Source organism: Chiloscyllium plagiosum, chromosome 12, assembly GCF_004010195.1.
Source record: "Chiloscyllium plagiosum isolate BGI_BamShark_2017 chromosome 12, ASM401019v2, whole genome shotgun sequence".
Lineage (NCBI taxonomy): Eukaryota > Metazoa > Chordata > Chondrichthyes > Orectolobiformes > Hemiscylliidae > Chiloscyllium > Chiloscyllium plagiosum.
In genome coordinates, this window is record NC_057721.1 from 81,265,614 (window position 1) to 81,286,353 (window position 20,740).

Below are 20,740 nucleotides of genomic sequence, written 5' to 3' on the forward strand. Positions count from 1 at the left end.
CACGCTTCAGTCTCTCTGCCTTTATTCCTGATGAAGGGCTTTTGCCCGAAACGTCGATTTCGAAGCTCCTTGGATGCTGCCTGAATTGCTGTGCTCTTCCAGCACCACTAATCCAGAATCTGGTTTCCAGCATCTGCAGTCATTGTTTTTACCTCGTTGAATTTGTCCTGTTTGGTACAACATCATGGGCCGAGGGGCCTGTTCCTGTGCTGTACTGTCCTATGTTCGATCAAGTTTAATCATTTTAGGGCCTAAGCATCTTCTCCCAAGTCCTTCACTCACCTCACATCCCTGGCCCCATCATGACATGAGCTGCTTTCAATAGAGCCAGTCCATTTTCACTGTCCGATGGTCCCCATTATTAGTTTCTCTTTCTCTCTGACTCATCATCATCCATCCCTTTGTCTTTCTCTCTCTCCCTGGGCTCCATCTCCATCTGTTGCTTACTCCTCCCCCCCACCACCCCTCTGCCTTGACGAGGTACTCGTTCTGAGAAAGGGTCACTGGACTAGAAACGTTAACTCAGTTTCTCCCTCTGCAGATGCTGCCAGACCTGCCGAGTTTCTCCAGTGTTTCCTGTGCTCGTTTCAGATTACCAGCATCTGCGATAATTTGACCTTTATTTATTTATTTATAACCCGAATCTGTTTAGTGAGGCCCAGTCTCAAAGCCTGCCATTTGATGTGCATTGGTTTGTCACGGGGAACTTGTCAGTGATTCTCCACGTTTCCCATCGCTTACTCCAAAGGATTGTGGCTGGTGTATCTTACTCAGAAAGATTAGAAAGGAACGGGGAAGAACAGAGGAAGGGTCAGGAGAAAACTCTTCCCCCTCATGGAGTTGATCAGCAGGCATAGATTTTAGGAAGGGAGCAGAAGGTTTACAGGAAATGTGAGGGAAGACTTTTCAACTCAGAGGGTGTTGGGGACCTGCAACTCACTGCCTGTAAGGGTTGGAGAGGTGGAAACACTCATCCCATTGAAGAAATACTTGGATGTGTCACTTGCGATGATGAGGCACACAAGGCTATGGGTCAGAAAATGGGGCGAGAATATTTAGGTGGTGGAGGTGTTGTTCTGAGCTGGAAGTTTGAAACGAGGATGAGGTGGGGGAAGGGGAAATGAGGAAGCTGTTGAAGTCCACATTGATGCCCTGGGGTTGGGCTGAAGGGGTTTTTTTCCTGCATTTTAGATCTCTCTGATTCTAATGTTGGTCCACATGGGGCACTGAATGGATGGGTGAAGTAGGTTATTATGGAGTGACTAAGTGAAGTGCAGCGAATGGCTGAAATCTACTTTAAGACATCTTGAGATTGGGAAGGAGGGGACAGAAATGCAAGTTTGAGCAGTTAATTGGCAACTAATTTGCACTTTTTTATGGTGTTGTTTGAGAGAGTAATGCTGGCTAGAATTGTCTAAAACTTCCCCGGCTTTCTTTCAACACCAGGAGGATCGCATGGAACAAAGAAGGTGGCTCAGTGGTTAGCACTGCTGCCTCACAGCACCAGTGACCAGGGTTCGATTCCAGCCTCGGGCGACTGTCTCTGTGGAATTCTCCCCGTGTCTGCGTGGGTTTCCTCCAGGTGCTCCGGTTTCCTCCCACAATCCAAAGATGTGCAGGTCAGGTGGGTGGACAATGCTAAATTCCCTGCAGTGTACAGGCTAGGTGGGTTAACCATGGTAAATGAGGGATTACAGCAATGTTGGGGTGGGGGGGGTGGGTTCCTCTTTAGAGGGTCAGTACAGACTTGATGGACTGAATTGCTTCTATCTGCACTGGTGGGAGACTAGGAAAGTACTGCAGTTGCTGTAAAATTAAAACAGAAATTACTGGTGAAACTCAGCAGGTCTGGCAGCAACTGTGGAAAGAGAAACCTATGAAAATATTGGGTAAAAACAATGACTGTAGATGCTGGAAACCAGATTCTAGATTAGAGTGGTGCTGGAAAAGCACAGCAGTTCAGGCAGCATCCGAGGAGCAGTAAAATCGATGTTTCGGGCAAAAGCCCTTCATCGGGGATAGAGGCAGAGTGCCTGCAGGATGGAGAGATAGACCCTGCAGGCACTCTGCCTCTATCCCTGATGAAGGGCTTTTGCCCGAAACGTAGATTTTCCTGCTCCTCGGATGCTGCCTGAACTGAAAATATTGGGGTTCAATGACCCTTTGTTAGGATTTAATAATTGCGGTCAGGAAAGCCAAAGGTTTAGGGAATAATTTTATCTTCAATTAATTCCTCTGTTCAAAATAGACACATCACAATACAGCAACCAGGAGGGACAATAGCAGAGAGTGTGGAAGTAACTTTTTTTTTCTAAACTGCCTTTAGCCATAATCTATCAGAATTATCAGCTTTGTCAAAACTGAGTTGACATTTCATTTTTCTGGGTGCCAAGTACAGGTTTAATGCTTGCATCCTTGCTTCTGATCCAAGGCTAATTTCTTTCTGCTTTACTGAGACTAAGGTATAGATAACGAAAAGCGTTCTGGAATTCCCTCCTTAAATCTATCCAGCCCTCTCTCCTCCTATAATGTGTTCCCTAAAACTCTGAGGACAAGCTTTGATTTACATCCAGTATCTCCTGATGCGACCTGGTGTCAATTATTGGTGGGAAATGCTGCTGGGGAGCACCTTGGGATGTTGTTAAGGCACTATATAAATGCAAGCCACTGTTTTTGGTGTGATCTCACTCAATACAACTGCTCCACATCGAATCTGTAGCCTGTGACAAAGCTATTCAATCCATTTGCTCCATGTGGGGTCCACACTCCTCATCAACTTCCATCCACTCTTTGAGGTGATTGCCTCCCTGTCATGATATTTCTCAATCCTCCTGAGTTGACAGGTCAGTATAAACTGGCAGTTTTCCTGAATTCAATATTCTCTAAACTCCTCAGAGTGTGTGGAAAATGCGATGCATTGAACTTATCTCACCCAGAAATGGCAGATTTGAAGAGGAGACCCCTCTGGCCCCAGCACTTGAGAAGACTGAGGTGACCACTCCCTTACATTTCCCTGAATGAAATTCCCATGGGAATTTTGTCATGAGGAGAGCACTGGTTCCCAATAATGATATCCTCTAAAGCAGAAGGGTTAGACTATTTGGCCTTTCAACCTTGGCCTCACCATTCTGTGACATGTTGGTTGATATGACTATAGGCTGAACTTCAGTTTCCTGCCAGCTCCCCATGACCTTTGACCCTGCCCCCTGTCCATCAGAAATCAGTCCAAAACAGCCAAGAATCTACCCAATAGCTCACCAGGGGAGAGACTTCCAATGACAAGCAATGAAGAAATTTCTCCTCACATCCATCATCAAAGGGAAAGCCCTTATATTGACACTATGGCCCCTATTCCAGACTCCCACATGACAGTAACATCCTCTCAGCATTGACTCTTGTCAAGCCCATTTGGAATCCCATATCATTCAGAAAAATCACTTCCTTTTAAACGCTCATTGATATAGACTCAAACTGCTTAACATTTCCATGTAAAATGATCCCTTCATCCCAGGAATGAGCTTGCTGAACCCTTTCCTGAATTGCTTCCAATGTAAGTCTATCCTTCCTGGTCCTCTCTCTCAACGTCGGAAAAACTAAAGAACTGATCATTGACTTCAGAAAGAAAGGAGGAGACTATGCCCACATCAACATCATCGGAGCGGAGATTGAGAGGGTTGAGAGCGTCAAGTTCCTAGGTGTGACGATAACTGACAACCTGTCCTGGATTTCACATGGTGATGTGATGGTCAAGAAGACACAATAACACCTCATCTTCCTCAGATGGCAAGGAAATTCGGCATGTCCAAAAGGACCCTCACCAACTTTTACAGATGCATCATAGACAGTGTTCTATCTGGATACATACTGGCCTGGTATAGCAACTGCTCTGCCCAATAGACAATAGACAATAGACAATAGGTGCAGGAGTAGGCCATTCAGCCCTTCGAGCCTGCACCGCCATTCAACATGATCATGGCTGATCATTCCTAATCAGTATCCTGTTCCTGCCTTATCTCCATAACCCTTGGTTCCACTATCTTTGAGAGGTCTATCCAACTCTTTCTTAAATGAATCCAGAGAGTGGGCCTCCACTGCCCTCTGGGGCAGAGCATTCCACACAGCCACCACTCTCTGGGTGAAGAAGTTTCTCCTCATCTCTGTCCTAAATGGTCTACCCCATATTTTTAAGCTGTGTCCTCTGGTTCGGCACTCACCCATCAGCGGAAACATGTTTCCTGCTGCCAGAGTGTCCAATCCTTTCATTTTCTTATATATATACAGCGCAGGACTGTAAGAAACCTCAGAAGGTGGTGTGCACAGCCCAGACCATTACGGAATCTAACCTCCCATCCATAGACTCCATTTACACCTGGTGTTGCTGTGGAAAGGCTGTCAACATCATCAATGTAGACCGGCAGGAGGCTGGGAGAACACAGCAAACCAGGCAGCATCAAGAGGTGGACAAGTCGACATTTCGGATGTGATCCTTCTTCAGGACTTTTGTCTCGAAAATCATCAAGGACCCCTCCCGTCCCGGTAATGCTTTCCTACAACCTCTTCCATCGTGCATAATATACAGAATACTTCAACACATGCACGATCAGGTTCAAGAACAGCTTCTTCCCTGCCGTTATTAGACTTTGAATAATGCTGATCTTGTTAATGTTGATTTTACTTCGTGCACGTCTTGTGCAGTGTGATCTGGATGCCTCACTCTGTCTAAGCACCCTATGACCTGTACATTCTTGCTTAATATGATCTGCCTGTACTGCTCATAAACAAAGCATTTCACTGTACTTAGGTGCACATGACTACAATAAATCAAATCAAGCAAGCTCATGATTGTACTGAGTATCCAGGTGAAACATCACCAATACCCTATACAAGGGAGTCAAAACCTCCTTGTTTTTATACTTCCATCTCCCTAGCAGGAAACAACATGCCATTTGCCTTCCCAATCACTTGCTGTCCCTGTACGACACCTTTATCTGATTCATGTGCTAAGACACTCAGATCCCTCTGTACTGCAACATTCTGCAATCTCTCTGCATTGAAATAACGATCTGCTTTCCTCTCGGAGTGTAGTGGGAGGAAGCCCTGGAAAGGGAACATCTGAGTTAAACAGCAGGAGAGCAAACACCCCACCTCCTCTTGGCTGACCTCGAATCCATAGAAGGCTAAAATAAAATGACTTAGCTGGAAATCTCTGGGGCCTCTGTTCTTGTTGATAGTAACTTTCACAGTTGGATGCAATAAGTGTGGGTCTCCTTTGAGTCAGGCGGGTGTGGGATCAGAACTCACTCCAAAGCTCTGAGCTGTGGTAATTCAGGTGAAGTTGTTTTTTAGATGAGATGTTAAACTAAGGCCCAAGCCCTCTTTCGTGTGGATATAAAATATTCCAAGGCACTATTTCATGGAATGGTTCTAGCACAGAGACAAGCCACACAACCCATGTCGGTGCTAGCTTTCTGCAAGGGAAACTCCCTCGCTTCAGTTATTCTGATATCCCTAAATGTTTTTTATCCTCTTCAGGTGATTATCAAATTCTGGAAAAGAAACACATTTTATCGAAGCTTTTCATCTTGTACACATCAGGAAAACTCACAAGAAACAGTGATGCAAAGGGCATTACCAATCAGAGTAAACCTGCCTTGATTAAAGCATAATAAAGCTTGACAGTTAACTGTCAGTCATCATCAAACTGGTACATTCTCATGGCAACACCTCTACCAATCAGAGTCCACTTGCCAAACAGTCAGCACTCTCCTCACATGAAGTGTCAATGTTGTTCTCCCTATTCATTGGTATTCTTGTGAATAGTCCAGGTGAATGCAAAATGGAAAACTTCACAAAAATGTGTCTATTTCAGCAATACTCAAGTATTATACTACAAAACAACTCTTTGTATCTAAATCCTTCTAAAAGCTAAAACTGAATTTGCTTCAACCACACTCCCAGGCAGTGCATTCTAGATCCTAGACATTCACCAACAAAATTCTCTGAGGAATAGAGGAGATCGTATGAGGAAAGGCTGAGGCACTTGGGGTTGTTTTCATTGGAGAAAAGAAGGTTTAGGGGTGACTTGATAGAGGTGTACAAGATGATTATGGGTTTCGATAGGGTCGACAGTGAGAATCTTTTTCTACGTATGGAGTCAGCTATTACAAGGGGGCATAGCTTTAAATTAAGGGGGGGTAGGTATAGGACAGATGTTAGGGGTAGGTTCTTTACTCAGCGAGTCGTGAGTTCGTGGAATGCCCTGCCAGTAGCAGTGGTGGAATCTCCCTCATTATGGGCATTTAAGCGGGCATTGGATAGGCATATGGAGGATAGTGGGTTAGTGTAGGTTAGGTGGGCTTGGATCGGCGCAACATCGAGGGCCGAAGGGCCTGTACTGCGCTGTATTCTTCTATGTTCTATGTTCTATGAATATTATTTAAATGGATAAAGACTACAGAAAGTTGCAGAAAGGAGAGGTTTGGGAGTCCTCATCCATGAATCACAAAAAGCTAGTATTCGAGTTCAGCTGATAATAGGGAAGGTAAATGGAATGCTCCTTATTTCAAAGGGAATGGAGTATAAAAGTCAGGAGGGTTTGCAAAATCAATACAGGTCAATAGTCAGACCACAGCTGGAATACAGTGAACAGTTTTTGGGGCCCCTGATCTAAGGAATGATATATTGGCATCAGAGAAGGCTCAGACCAGATATGGCTCACCAGGCTCAATCGTGATGGAGGAGTTGTGTTGTCAGGAAAAGTTGAGTAGTTTAGGTCTATAATTATTGGAGTTTAGAAAAATGAAAGGCAACCTTACTGAATTATGATTTGGAGATGCCGGTGTTGGACTGGGGTGTACAAAGTTAAAAATCACACAACACCAGGTTATAGTCCAACTGGTTTAATTGGAAGCATACTAGCTTTCGGAGCGACAATCACCTGATGAAGGAGCGTCACTCCGAAAGCTAGTGCTTCCAATTAAGCTTGTTGGACTATAACCTGGTGTTGTGTGATTTTTTTACTAAATTATATAGCTTTCTTTGGAGCCATGACAGGGTAGACCTGGAATTTGTTTCCCCTTGGGAGAAGAGTGCAGGACCAGAGGAAATAATCTTAGAATAAGGATTCACAGGTCAAGATCGTGATGAGGAGGAATTTCTTCTCTCAGAGGGTCGTCAATCTGTGAAATCTTTGCAACCCAGTACTTTCAAGGCTGGGTCATTATGCATACTAAAGGCTGAGATAGATGTTCATTCAATAAGGGAACCAATGGTTATGGAGAAAGGGAGGAAAGTGGAGTTCAGGATTATCAGATTAGCCGTTAATTCAATGAATGGCAGCTTAGACTCGATGGCTGAATGGCCTCTTTCCGCTCCATTGTCTTATGGTCTTGTAGTCTACTGTTGCCACTGTCTGATTTGCCAAAAATCTGTCTCCTCTCGTTCTTGACCTGTTCACCAAAGGGGAAAGGTTCTCCTTATCTATTTTGTCCAGAGCCTTTGTGATTTTGAACAACACTGGGGCAGAGACAGTTCTCTCTGGTGCCACGGCATTTCTCATTTAATCCTTTCATTAACAATACTAAAAACAGATGATCTGGTCATTATCACATTGCCGCCTGGGGCCTTATGCTGTACACACACTTTTGGCTCTCACAGGAGTTAGTGGTGGAGTGGGAATATCATTGGTCAAATATTCCAGAGGCTCAGGATATATCCCACCATGTCCATTCATATTCAGCACTCTCAGCTTCTGGAATACAGATTCAATCAGGAATCAAGAGCTCGTCTCAGTAATTTTACCGACAAAATCATAACTGTTAGTTTTTTAAAAATAACCATTCGGTTCACTCATGTCCTTTAAAGAAGGAACCTGTCGTCCTTATCTAATCTAGACAAGCAGGAGGCTGGAAGAACACAGCAATCCAGGCAGCATGCAGATGCTGGAATCCAAGGTAGACAAGCAAGAGGCTGTGTCCCCCTCTTTCCTGATGCTGCCTGCCTTGCTGTGTCCCTCTCCCTCCTGATGCTGCCTGCCTTGCTGTGTCCCTCTATCTCCTGATGCTGCCTGCCTTGCTGTGTCCCTCTCCCTCCTGATGCTGCCTGCCTTGCTGTGTCCCTCTCCCTCCTGATGCTGCCAAGCCTTGCTGTGTCCCTCTCCCTCCTGATGCTGCCTGTCTTGCTGTGTTCTTCCAGCCTCCTGTCTATCTTGCATTCCAGCGTCTGCAGTCTTTTTGTCCTTATCTAGTCTGTTTTACATGTGACTTCTCTTATTCATTCACAGGATGAGGGCATCACTGGCTAGGACAGCATTTGTTGCCCATCCCAGAGGGCAGCTGAGAGTCAACCCCATTGCTATGGGTCTGGAGTTACATGTAGGCCAGACCAGGTAAGGACAGCAGTTTCCTTCCCTAAAGAACATGAATGAACCAGATGGGTTTTTCCAGACAATCGATTCATGGTCATCGTTAGATTCTTAACTTAGATATTTATTGAATGCAAATTCTGCTATCTTTCATGGTGGGATTCGCACTCAGAACATTACCTCTGGATTAACAGTCCAGCAACAATACCACTAGGCCATCCACTCACGGCAAAGCTTAAGGTGTGCTCTGAAAAGGTCTATTAAACCATTCGCTTCAAGGGCAATTCAAGACAGATAACCAACACTCATCATACCACTCACGCCAATGAGAGAATAAAGAAGAACATTTAAGTGAGATAGCAATTACTCTCCAAAATGTGTTGAAAGATGCCATAAAAATGCAGGTCCACTTTTTTTCCACCAATGGAATTACTTTAAACAAGTGAAGTGAAGTTAGTGAGACCATGAGATCAGGAACACAATGAACCATGTCTAAACCACCCCCCGCCCCGCCCCCCACGTCCTACACTGGCGTACCATTCCAGCAAGGCTGGGGGACTGGGGGCAGGGGGTCAAAAGTTAAAGCCATCCCTTTCAGAATTTATAGATGTAACTAGCAGCAACTTTAGCTTCAAGGCAAAACGTCTGGCAGACCTTATTCCTGTACTTGCTGCAGAAAGATAGAGCTGAATTTATGAAGCTCTTGGAAATGTCTGTACACAGTCCAACATTTGATAAACTGCTCAAAGGTTCAGTGTCTGTTGCATCGGCAAATGCCAGAAACTAAATGAAGAGAAAATAAATCATGAAATCGTAGAACAATACAACACAGTAGGAAGCCTCTTGGATCGTCAAATGTGGGCCAGTTCTTTCAATGAGCCATCAAATTATGTTCAATCTCCCACTCATGGCCCTGTGTCCCTGGAGTTTTTCCTCCTTTGCATAGTTACCCAATTCCCTTTTAAAGGGTAAGATTGAATCCGTATTCAACAATCTGTTAGCCAAACCAAATCCTAAACCACTCCTTACCCCCACCTCGTCTCTCACCTCATTCCTCATAACTGGTCAGTGACCTTCAAATTCGGGAAAATCTTTGGAAGGGACATAATTTGAATTTGCTGCTGACTTCAGCAATTTTCCTCCTGTCAACAATCCCTAACACTAACTGCCCGCATCACCACCTTTCACTGACGCAGGTCAGAGAGGCAATGGACTCGTGACATTGCGACTCAACTATAAACTCAGAAATACGAGTAATATTCTGGGTTTGAATCATGCCACAACAGATGGTGGAATTTGTATTCACCTGTGATCAGGAGATAAGGGTCTAATGATGACCATGAACTATTGTTGATTATTGGGAAAACCTACCTGGTTCACTAATACCCATTAAGGAAGGAAATCTGCCAGTTACCTGGTCTGAACTACATGTAACTCCAGGCAATGTGGTTGACCAACAGTTGCCCTCTGGACTACTGAGGATGGATATTAAATGCATTCCCAGCCAGCAATGCCCACACCCTGTGAATACACCTTCAAGCAAGGTACACACGAATGGACCATCTGTTTAATATTGGTGAGGATTGGGAGTCCTGCTGCCCAGTGAGGCCGTCATACAGAGCTCCCTTATCCCTCCCAGGGGTGTGGGAATAAATCCAGTGGCACTATTCCAAAGCAGTGGCCCTGCAGGGTCCTGAATAATATTTCTCCAAAGTACAAAATCAAAGATCTGAATTGGGAATATCATCCTGGAGCCTGGGCTCAATGTTGAGTGACTGGGATTTGAATTCATCTCCTTCTGCCTCAGAGGTATGAGTGGGACCTATAGGCTCACAGCTGAAGACTCAAAGAGCACACAATGACCTGCTGCAGTAGGGGAAGGACATGAGTTTCACCTCATCAACAGCATAAGGCAAAGACGGTGACATAGTGCTGATGTCAGTGGGTTAATAACTGGGCAAAAGGCTGAAATACACGTAAAATAGGGGACACGATTCTAAAGGGGGTGCAGGAGCAGAGGGACCTGGGTATGCATAGGTCATTGAAGGTAACAGGACAGGTGAAGAATGCAGTTATAAAACACATGATGTTCTCAGTTTTATTAATAGAGGCATAGAGTACAAGAGCAAGGAGGCAAAGCTACAGACAAAAAAAATGTTGCTGGAAAAGCTCAGAAGGTCTGACAGCATCTGTGGAGAGAAAGCAGAGTTAATGTTTCAGGTTGAGTGACCATTCCAGAAGGTCTGACAGCATCCTTAGGAAGGGTCATTCAACCTGAAACATTAAATCTGCTTTCTTTCCACAGATGCTGCCAAACCTTTTGAGCTTTCCCAGCAATTTCAATGTTTATCTTTGATTGATAGCAGCCACAGTCCTTTTGTTTTTTTTTGAGGCGATACCAGATTAGATCACATTCCCTACAGTGTGGAAATAGGCCCTTCGGCCCAACCAGTCCACTCTGACCCTCCAAAGAGTAACCCATCCAGACCCATTTCACTCTAACCAATGTACCTAACACTATGGACAATTTAGCATGGCCAATTCACCTGGCCCACACATCCTTGGACTGTGGGAGGAAACCCACGCTGACGGGGGGGAGAATGTGCAAACTCCACGCAGACAGTCACCCGAGGCCGGAATCGAACCTGGAACCCTGGTGCTGTGAGGCAGCAGTGCTAACCATTGAGCCACCGTGCCGCCCACAATATTGAACTTGTACAAGACACACAATTGACTTCAGCTGGAGTATTGTGTACAGCAAGGGGCTCCGCGTTACAGGAAAGATGTGAACGCATCGGAAAGGGTGAATAAACCATTGACCAGAATGGTTCCAGGAATGAGAAACTTCAGCAATGAGGATAGGTTGAAAACGTTGGGACTGCTCTCCTGGGAGGGAAGAAGGTTGAGAAGAAATGTGATAAAGGTTTTCAAAATCATGAGCGGACTGGACAGAGTAGATCGGGATACGCTGTTCCCCCTTGGAAAAGGAGCAAGAACGAGAGGGCAGAGATTTAAAGGGAGGGGTGAACAAATCAAGAGTGAACTGAGAAAGAACTCTTTAGCAGTAGTTAGGGTTTGGAGTGCACTTTCCAGAGGTAGGCTCAATTGGAGCATGTAAGAGGGGCGTTGGTCAATTATTTGGATTGAAATAGCGTTCAGGAATATGGGGAAAAGGCTGGAGATAGGCATAAAGTAATGATGCATGCGTAAAGAGCTAGTGCAGACATGTGGGGCTGAATGGCCTCCTTCTGTACCATAAGCAATTTGTGATTTTGTGAGCAGTGGCCTAGGCTAATGTTCAGGAGACGTGGGTCCAAATCCAATTTAACCAACTTTTTTTTACTGTATTGAGAAGCTCTCATCTCAGTGGCAGCACCCATGAAACCATCCCCTCTTATTGTCAAACCCATCTGGTTCAAAATTGCCCTTGAGGGAAGGAAATCTGCCTCCCTCACCTACTCCAGCCTACATGTGACTCCATCCCAACGAGGTTGACTCTTAGCTGCCCCCTGAAATGGCCCTCAGTTCAAGGGCAGTTAAGGAGGGGGTAACAAAGACTGGCCATGTCTGCCATAGGCTGTCATCCCATAAAGAAAAGGAAGGAGTACATATTCAACATCACAGCAGTGCCCAGTGCAGCTCAGATGTGGGGCTGAGGTCTTTGTGGTTTGGCCATCCTTGGCTCCAATTTTCCCTCGCTGTCTTTTTTACAAACTCTAGCTTTTTTCCTGTTAAGGAAAGGTGGATATTCACACCCACTCCAACCACAAATAACTTGTAGGTAAAAACAATGACTGCAGATGCTGGAAACTAGATTCTGGATTAGTGGTGCTGGAAGAGCACAGCAGGTCAGGCAGCATCTGAGGAGCAGTGAAATCGACGTTTCGGGCAAAAGCCCTTCATTAGGAATAAAGGCAGTGAGCCTGAAGCGTGGAGAGATAAGCTAGAGGAGGGTGGGTGCTGCCTGAACTGCTGTGCTCTTCCAGCATCACTGATCCAGAAACAAATAATTTGTACACTGTTACCGTGATTCTCTCATCCTTGTCGGCCAGGTGGACACCATCCTTCTTCCATGAGATGGTTGGCTCCGGATGCCCACGAGGAGGTAGGCATTCCATGACGGATGGTTCACCCGCTGCCACCATAACATCGGAAGGGTTCTGTCGGAAATCATCCCGGAGAACTGGAGAGAGACAACACAAGAGTTCTGTTAGCAAAGTGACTCCTTACAAAGCTGGCCCAGCCTGATTGATTCAGAAGGATGGAGGAGGAGCACCAACCCATACTGCTGTTGTTTAATGAACAGTTCACACTAACATGCCACATCTGCAGTCACTGCTGTGTTCAGCTAATGGCAGTCTTATCCAATCCAGTCTTGGTCACCCTTAATTCAGTTTCTATCAAGACAATGAATCGTCTTGGCTACCTTCCCCCCAGCCCCACGCCCCCCCTCCCCCCCCATCCCAGTTATCTCTTCACCCTGGAGGCTCCCTACCTCATTCCTGATGAAGGGCTTTTGCCCGAAACATCGATTTTCCTGCTCCTCGGATGCTGCCTGACCTGCTGTGTTTTTCCAGCACCACTCTCATCTGAACTCTGATCTCCAACATCTGCAGTCCTCACTTTTGCCTCGTTGATTTTAACCTTACTGCGAATCCTCTTGCAAGGATGCCTACCTTGAAGAAGTTCTCCTCCTCTCTCTACAAGAATCTCAGTGAGTCTCTCTCTCTCACTGCAACCCCCAGGTCATCTCCTCTGCCCTGAAGACCCATCACCTTCATCCCACCTCCATCCACCTAGTGTACTCTTGGCTACCTTCTTCCCACTCCCACCATCTCCTATTTATCTCTCCACCCCAGAGGCTCCCTGCCTTCATTCCTGATGAAGGGCTTTTGCCCGAAACGTCGATTTTCCTGCACCTCGGATGCTGTCTGACCTGCTGTGCTTTTCCAGCAAGACTCTGATCTTGACTCTGATCTCCAGCATCTGCAGTCCTCATTTTCGCCGGGTCTTTCTGTAGCCTCCTTGTTTCCTCAACACTACCTGACCCTCCAACTACCTTTGTGTCATTTGCAAACTTAGTAACAATGCCCTCAGTTCGTTTATCTGATCGTTAATGTACATCAATAGCTGTGGTCTCAACACTGACCCCTGTGGAACTCCACTAGCCACCGGCTGCAATCCTTTATCCCCACTCTCTGTTGTCTGGCAGTCAGCCAATCCTCTATCCATGTCAGTATCTTGCCCCTAACATCATGGATTCTTTCTTATTTAGCAGCCTCATGTGCGGCACCTTGTAAAAGGCCTTCTGGAAATCCAGATGTAGGTTGTTCTGCTATAACGCTCATTTCGTTAATTTGAACTTGCCATAATCTGATTGATGAATTGGGGACACTGTTTCTACACTGCGAACGTTTGATGTGTGTATTGATTATAACACGATTCTGGCCCATTTAGTTTAAATGGTGCTGCCACTAAGCGATTTTCTTATAACATGTGATTTCATGAGAACAGAACTACCGCGCTATAGCAGAACTGACTGTAGATCAGAACTGCTGGCTATCAAGGAGCTAATTCTGCCCTATTTTACTGTACACTTCCAAATACTGTAGTCTGCTACCTCAGCCTTAATTATGGATTCTAAAATCTTACCAATGACTAAGGTCAGACAAATCGGCCCACAGTTTCCTTTCTTCTACCTCTTTCCCTTCTTAAACAGGGGTGTTCCCTTAGCCATTTTCCAGCTCTCTCCCTCTACCATGTCTCTCTCTGTCCCTGTCTCTCTCTTCCCATCTCTCTTTGTCCCGGTCTCTCTCTGATCCTGTCTCTCTCTGATCCTGTCTCTCTCTGTCCCAGTCTCTCTGTCCCTGTCTGTCTCGGTCCCAGTTTCTCTCTGTCCATGTCTATCTCTGTCCTGTCTTTCCGTCCCTGTCTCTCTCAGTCCCTGTCAATCTCTGTTCCTGTCTCTCTCTCTCTGATCCTGTTTCTCTCTGTTACCTGCCTGTCTCTCTCTCTCTCTCTTTGCCGAACGGTCGACCCAGTTACTGAGCTGGGAAAAAAAAACACATCCTGACAATTGCAGAAGCCCCTATTGGGTCACTGATAAGAACATGCTATGTAGAATTTACATCCATTTCATTTCCATTAGTGAGGTAAACACTAGTCTGAAAACCAGGCTGAACTTCTGAAGAGTTGTACAGTTACCTGGTATTCAAAAACTGAGCAATTAGTGTTAGGCAATTGCAACTTCCAACTCTGTCAATCCAGCAACATAATTAAGCTTCGCAAACCAGGTCAAACACTCGACACATCAAAATATTTGGAAGGAGGAGGGGTGAGGGGAGCAACACAATTAGCCAGGAAGAGATCTGACTCAGGTTTCCAGCTGAACTAAATGTCAAAGAACAGAAAATGCCTCCAGCAGAGTAGGCAGCAGAGTGAAAGAGAATAATTAAACTCAGGGCGGGAGCTTTGCAAGAGACTGACGATGCAAGCACAGAGGTTAAAAGCATTGCCAAGAGCCATAGAAGTAGAACAATGCCAGACAGTGACCATCACCAATAAGAGACAAGCTTACCACTGCCCCTTCACATTCAATGGTGTTACTATCACTGAGTCCCCCACTGTCAACATCCTGGGGTTACCATAGACTAGAAGCTGAACTGGATTCTTCACATAAACACACTGGCTACAAGAGCAGGTCAGAGGCTAGGAATACAATAGCGAGTAACTCACTTCCTGACTCCCTACAGACTGTCCACCATCTACAAGGCACAAGTCAGGAGTGTGATGGAATATTCCCCACTTGCCCTGGATGGGGGCAGCTCCAACAACACTCAAGAAGCTTGACACCATCCAGGACAAAGCTGCCACTTGATTGGCACCACATCCACAAGCATCCACTCCCTCCACCACTGACGCCCAGTAGCAGCAGAGCACTATCTATGAGATGCACTGCAGAAACTAACCAAAGACCCTCAGACAGCACCTTCCGAATTCATGTCCTCCAACATTTAGAAGGACAAGGGCAGCAGATACACGGGAAAACCACCCCGTGGAAGATCCCCTCTGAGCCATTCACCATCCTGGAAATATATCGCTGCTCCTTCACTGACCCTGGGTCAAAATCCTGGAATTCCCTCCCTCAGGGTATTGTGGGTCAACCCACAGCACATGGACTGCAGCGGTTCAAGTAGGCAGCTCACTGCCACATTCTCCTTGGCAACTAGGGACGGGAAATAAAACCAACAATTTCCACATCCTACAAGTGAATTTAAAAAAAATCAAAGAACCAATTCCCACTCCCGAGAAATTGGCACCACAATCCAGTGTGATACTGAAGAGATGCTGTCATTCAGTGACATTAAAGTCTCACTTAGCTTCCCTCTTTGACAGATATTAAAGATCAGGAGGAGCAGCAGGGAGTTCTACCCAGGGCCTTGGTGAATACTTATCCCTCAACCAACATCACAATTATAAAAATAAGCTAAGTGAGGTCATTGATGTTCGTGGGAGCTTGCTATGCACAAATTCTCTGTTTGCGTTTCCTACTTTATAACATGATGTGGGGTTGAAGCACTGTTTCCATTGGTGGAAGGAACAAGACCAACATAGCATAGATTTAACGTAACTGGCAAAAGTAGCAATCGTGATGGAGGAGAAAGATTTTTCCATAGCAAGTGATCAGGCTCTGGAATGCACGACGGACAGTGCCCTGGAGGCAGGGTCAATTGAGGCATTCAACAGGAAATTGGATTATTTTCTGGAAAGGATGAATGTTCGGGTAATGGGGAGAAGTCAGGAGACTGGCTCCCAGAGAGATGCTCATTTGGAAAGCTGATACAGACACAATGGGCCGAATGGCCTGTTCCTGTGACATAGCAATTCAAAAATGCTTCATCACCTCCCAAAACATGTTGGAGGCAATACTGAAGTTGTGGAAGGTGCTCTGGCAGTGCAGGCTCTTTTATTTCACCCATTAATGGGCTGAAGGGTCTTTTTTTTATTTATTGCAGGCTGAGGGTGTTGTTTGCCAGGCCAACATTCTTCAGAGGGCAGGTAAGAGCCAACCACATTGCTTTGGTCTGGAGTCACATGTAGGTGAGACTGGATAAGGAAGGCAGTTTCCTTCCCTAAAGGACATTAGTGATCCAGATAGATTTTCCAACAACAGAAACATTAGATTCTTAATTCCAGAATTTTTTTTTTAATACAAATTATGCTGGGACTTGGAGCTGGGTCTCCCATAACATTATCTAGTCTAGCAGGGGAGAGTGAGGATTGCAGATGCTGGAGATCAGAGTCGAGAGTGTGGTGCTGGAAAAGCACAGCAGGTCAGGCAGCATCCGAGGAGCAGGAGAGTCGATGTTTTGGGCATAAGCCCTTCATCAGGAACGAGGCTAGCAGTTTAGACTAGCAGTCTCGCAATAATACCGCTACCCTCTCCATGCTTTTTGGGTGTTGTATGATTCTATGATTATTGTGACTTCTTAAAGGAATCTTTTGTTTTCCACAGCTGGAAGCTTTACATTGATATAGCCCTAGCCATAACCACAGGGTGTCACATAGCCCTTTGCAGTCAATAGAGTGACAGAAAGCCCACTGAGTGCCACAGCAATCCCTGGTTTAATTTTCCTTTCTGTCTGTGTTCACAACTCTGAAGTTAAACCTGGTGAGTACAATTGGCGATGATACAATGTTTTGTGACATTCGCCAGATATTTCAGCATAGCCGTTAACTTGTGGGAAATAAATGGGCAAACACTCTCATTAAAATCTGATTAACACCAACACTGATGAACCAATTAGGCCAGCTACCAGCGGTTTTGTATTTGCAGCACAAAAAGCTCAAGATTTCAGTCTCATCTGGTTCTTTTTTAAAAAAAAATACATCTTTCTACACAATTCTTGTGTCTCAAATCTAAACATAAGATATTGGAGCAGAAATTGGGGCATTCAGCCCATTGAGTCTGCTCCACCATTCAGTCATGGCTGATATGTTTCTCAATCCCATTCTCCCTGTAACCCTTGATCACCTTGATACTCAAAAACCTATCTATCTCCATCTTAAATATACTCAACGACCTGGCCTCCACAGACTTCTGTGGCAGTGAATTCCATAGATTCTCCACTCTCTGGCTGAAGACGTTTCTCCTTATCTCTGTTCTAAAAGGACTTCCCTTTACTCTAAGCCTGTGCCCTCAGGTCCTCGTCTCTCCTACCAATGGAAACATCTTCCCAACATCCACTCTGTCCAGGTCACTCAGTATTCTGTAAGTTTCAATTCGATCCCCTCCCTCATCCTTCTAAACTAAATATTGACCTAAATGTTCACTAGCCTCTAAACTTTCTAATTGCGAGCTGTTTGTGTAACAGACAAACTTCACCAATTAAGACCAAATTGATTTAAATGCCGCAGGGAAATGTTTGATTGGTTAAATAATGCTACCGTCACAAGAAATGCCTGTTCTGTTGGATTGGTTGTTCCTCACTGGGAATGATCAGAAAATAAAATCCGACCAGAGACTGAGTTGAACCCAACAGCAAGACTCAAGTAAAGAAGAAGCTATCGGATGAGCTGAACACAAAAAGAGCTTCAAAATACTGACAGGGTCGAATAGATAGAAAGAATTTCTGCTCGCAAAGGAAAGAAGACTGAAAGGAACATAGATTCAAAATGATGTGTAAAAATATCAAGGGTGATGTGTGGAAAAAAAACACTTCTACCCAGCAAGTAGTTAGGGTCAAGAATGTACTGCCTGGAAATGTGGTGGAGGTAGGTTCAACTGAGGTATTGAAGAGGGGCATTGCTTGGTTATCTGGATAGAAACAATATGGAGGGATATGGGGAAAGAGCAGGAGACTGGCAGTGCGTGATAGAATAGTTGTCAGAATGATGGGCTGAACAGCCTCCTTCCATGCAGTCACAATTCTGTGATTCTGGTTCAATAGAATATAAGAACTAGGAGTAGGCCATTCAGCCCCTCGGGTCTGCCCCGCCATTTAATATGATCATGGCTGATCTCCTCTAGGCCTCAGTTCTACTTCCCTGCCCACTCTCCATACCAGACAGAGTTGACTCATTTTGTCAATGCTTTCTTGATAAGTTTATCCATCCTTGAAAATAGTCTTTGTGCTCCCTTCAGTATTGCAATACCCTTCGACCCGAAATGTTAACTTTGATTTCTCTCCGCAGATGCTGCCAGATCTCATAGGATCCCTACGGTGTGGAAATAGGCCATCTGGCCCTCCAGCCGACCCTCCAAAGAGTAACCCACACAGACCCAATCCCCTACCCTACCACTCTACATTTACCCCTTACTAATGCACCCAACCTACACATCCTGACCAATACGGACAGTTTAGCGTGGCCAGTTCACCTGACCTGCACATCTTTGGATTGTGGGAGGAAACCGGAGCACCCGGAGGAAACCCACGCAGACAGGGGGAGAATGTGCAAACTTCCCACAGACAGTTGCCCAGGATTGGAATCGAATCCAGGTCCCTGGCGCTGTGAGGCAGCAGTGCTAGCCACCATACCAATTAGATTCCCTACCGTGTGGAAACAGGCCCTTCGGCCCAACAAGTCCACACCGACCCACTGAAGAGTAACCCATCCAGACCCATTTCCCTCTAACTAATGAACCTAACACTATGGGTAATTTAGCATGGTCAATTCACCTGACCTGCACATCTTTGGACTGTGGGAGGAAACCGGAGCACCCGGAGGAAACCCACACAGACACGGGGAGAACGTGCAAACTCCACACAGTTAGTCACCTGAGGTTGGGATCAAACTGGGGGCCCTAGTGCTGTGAGGCAGCAGTGCTAATCACTGAGCCATCGTGCCACCCAAACCTTTTCACCAAATTTCTATTTTTGACCCTTTACAGGCACTTTTTAGTCAACCTGCCCAGATAATTCTGTGACACATCCCTAGAGCTTATGGGATTTGAACCCAGACCTCCTAGTTCTGAGGCAAGGACACTCCCACTGCATCACACAACAGCCCTCAGTTTGGGTAGATGCTGACAGTCTAAAACTAGGAACTGTAAATAAAGAATAGTGACTACGACCAATGGGGAATTCAGGGGACAGTAGGTTTACGAGATTGACAGCTGGTCTGAGTCATTTGAGGATTGGCTAGATAGGCTGGGCTGGAAACTGAGTTCTTAAGAAGATTCTGAAGTTTAGACTCTGTTTATCTCTCCACAGATGCTGTCAGATCTGCTGAGTTTCTCCAGCACATCCTATTTTTAATTCAATGCTCAGGAGTCTAGGGCACCTCCCTCTAGACCAAATGCCATTGTTCCATCTCCATCTTCCAGGTCTGTCCTACTGGATGGAGAGGACATATCTGAGGATAGTGATGGTGGTATCTGGGACATTGCCTGTCAGGTATGATTCCGTATGTATGACAAAGTCAGGAGTTTGCTTTGTCTAGCCTCTCAGACAGCTCTCCCAATTTTGGCACTAGCCCCCAGATGGCAGTCTGGGTAAACAGGGGTGTTTTTATCATTGCTGTTTCCAGTGCCTTCGTCAATACTGGGTGGTCTATCAGTTCTGACTCTGAGTTAGATAACTCTTTGTTAAGAGGGATTTGGGACTCAGTGGGCTGAATGGCCTAATTTTGCTCCTATAGTTTATCATTTTAACCGGGATTCTTTGTCTAGTTTGGCCACTGTGTACCCTCAGGCTAATTCTAAGAAGGTTAAATAGTGTTCTATCTGAGCTGGCTTCCTTCAACCAACTCACTGGGTAGAATCATTTACACTCAGTTGGTGTACAGTTAAGGAGGTGTCCTTTTTTTAATGCAGCAAACCAAATTGTGTGGTCAGACTATCCCAACGTCGCTTCTAAATCTGCCACCAGATTCAACGTTTTGCATTATGAGAGTCTCTTGGAGGTGATATTGTGATATCACAAGGGTTCATATTAACCTGGCATCATTCCACATTCACAGCTAGTCATTCTTTCACGAGTAGAGTACTGTGCCCCAACAGGTAAATCAGGTCACATGACAATCACATGTCTAACAGGGTCTTTGACATAGGGATGAACCTCAAAGTGCTTCAAAAATTGTGAGCAATATTTAAACACCAAATCAAATGTGCAGACTGATGGAGAAGGAATGACCAAATGTTTGTGGAAAGAGGTAACTTTAAAGATGGGTTACAAGGAGAGAAGAGCTTTGGAGACGGGAATCAAAACATGAGGCAAGGCCAGAGTGCGACATGGTCAATGCTCTCTGATCTGAGCCCACAACTTCCACTGAAGGTGGGGAGGTGGGATTGAGGGAAATATGGACGTGTATGGGGAGAAGGTGGGAGTGAGGGATATGAGGAGAAGGTGGGACAGAGGGATATGGGGAGAAGGTGGG

At 45.4% G+C, this 20,740-nt stretch overlaps 1 protein-coding gene across 3 annotated transcripts in view; it reads right to left on the minus strand.

Moving 5' to 3' along the window:
• Window positions 1-20,740, minus strand: part of robo1 (roundabout, axon guidance receptor, homolog 1 (Drosophila)) — a 368,608-nt gene that overhangs the window by 132,059 nt on the left and 215,809 nt on the right. For all 3 annotated transcript variants that reach the window (XM_043701427.1, XM_043701428.1, XM_043701425.1), the window contains exon 3: window positions 12,388-12,545. In XM_043701427.1, coding sequence (XP_043557362.1) covers window positions 12,388-12,545 — 158 coding nt within the window. The remainder of the gene's footprint in view (window positions 1-12,387; window positions 12,546-20,740) is intronic.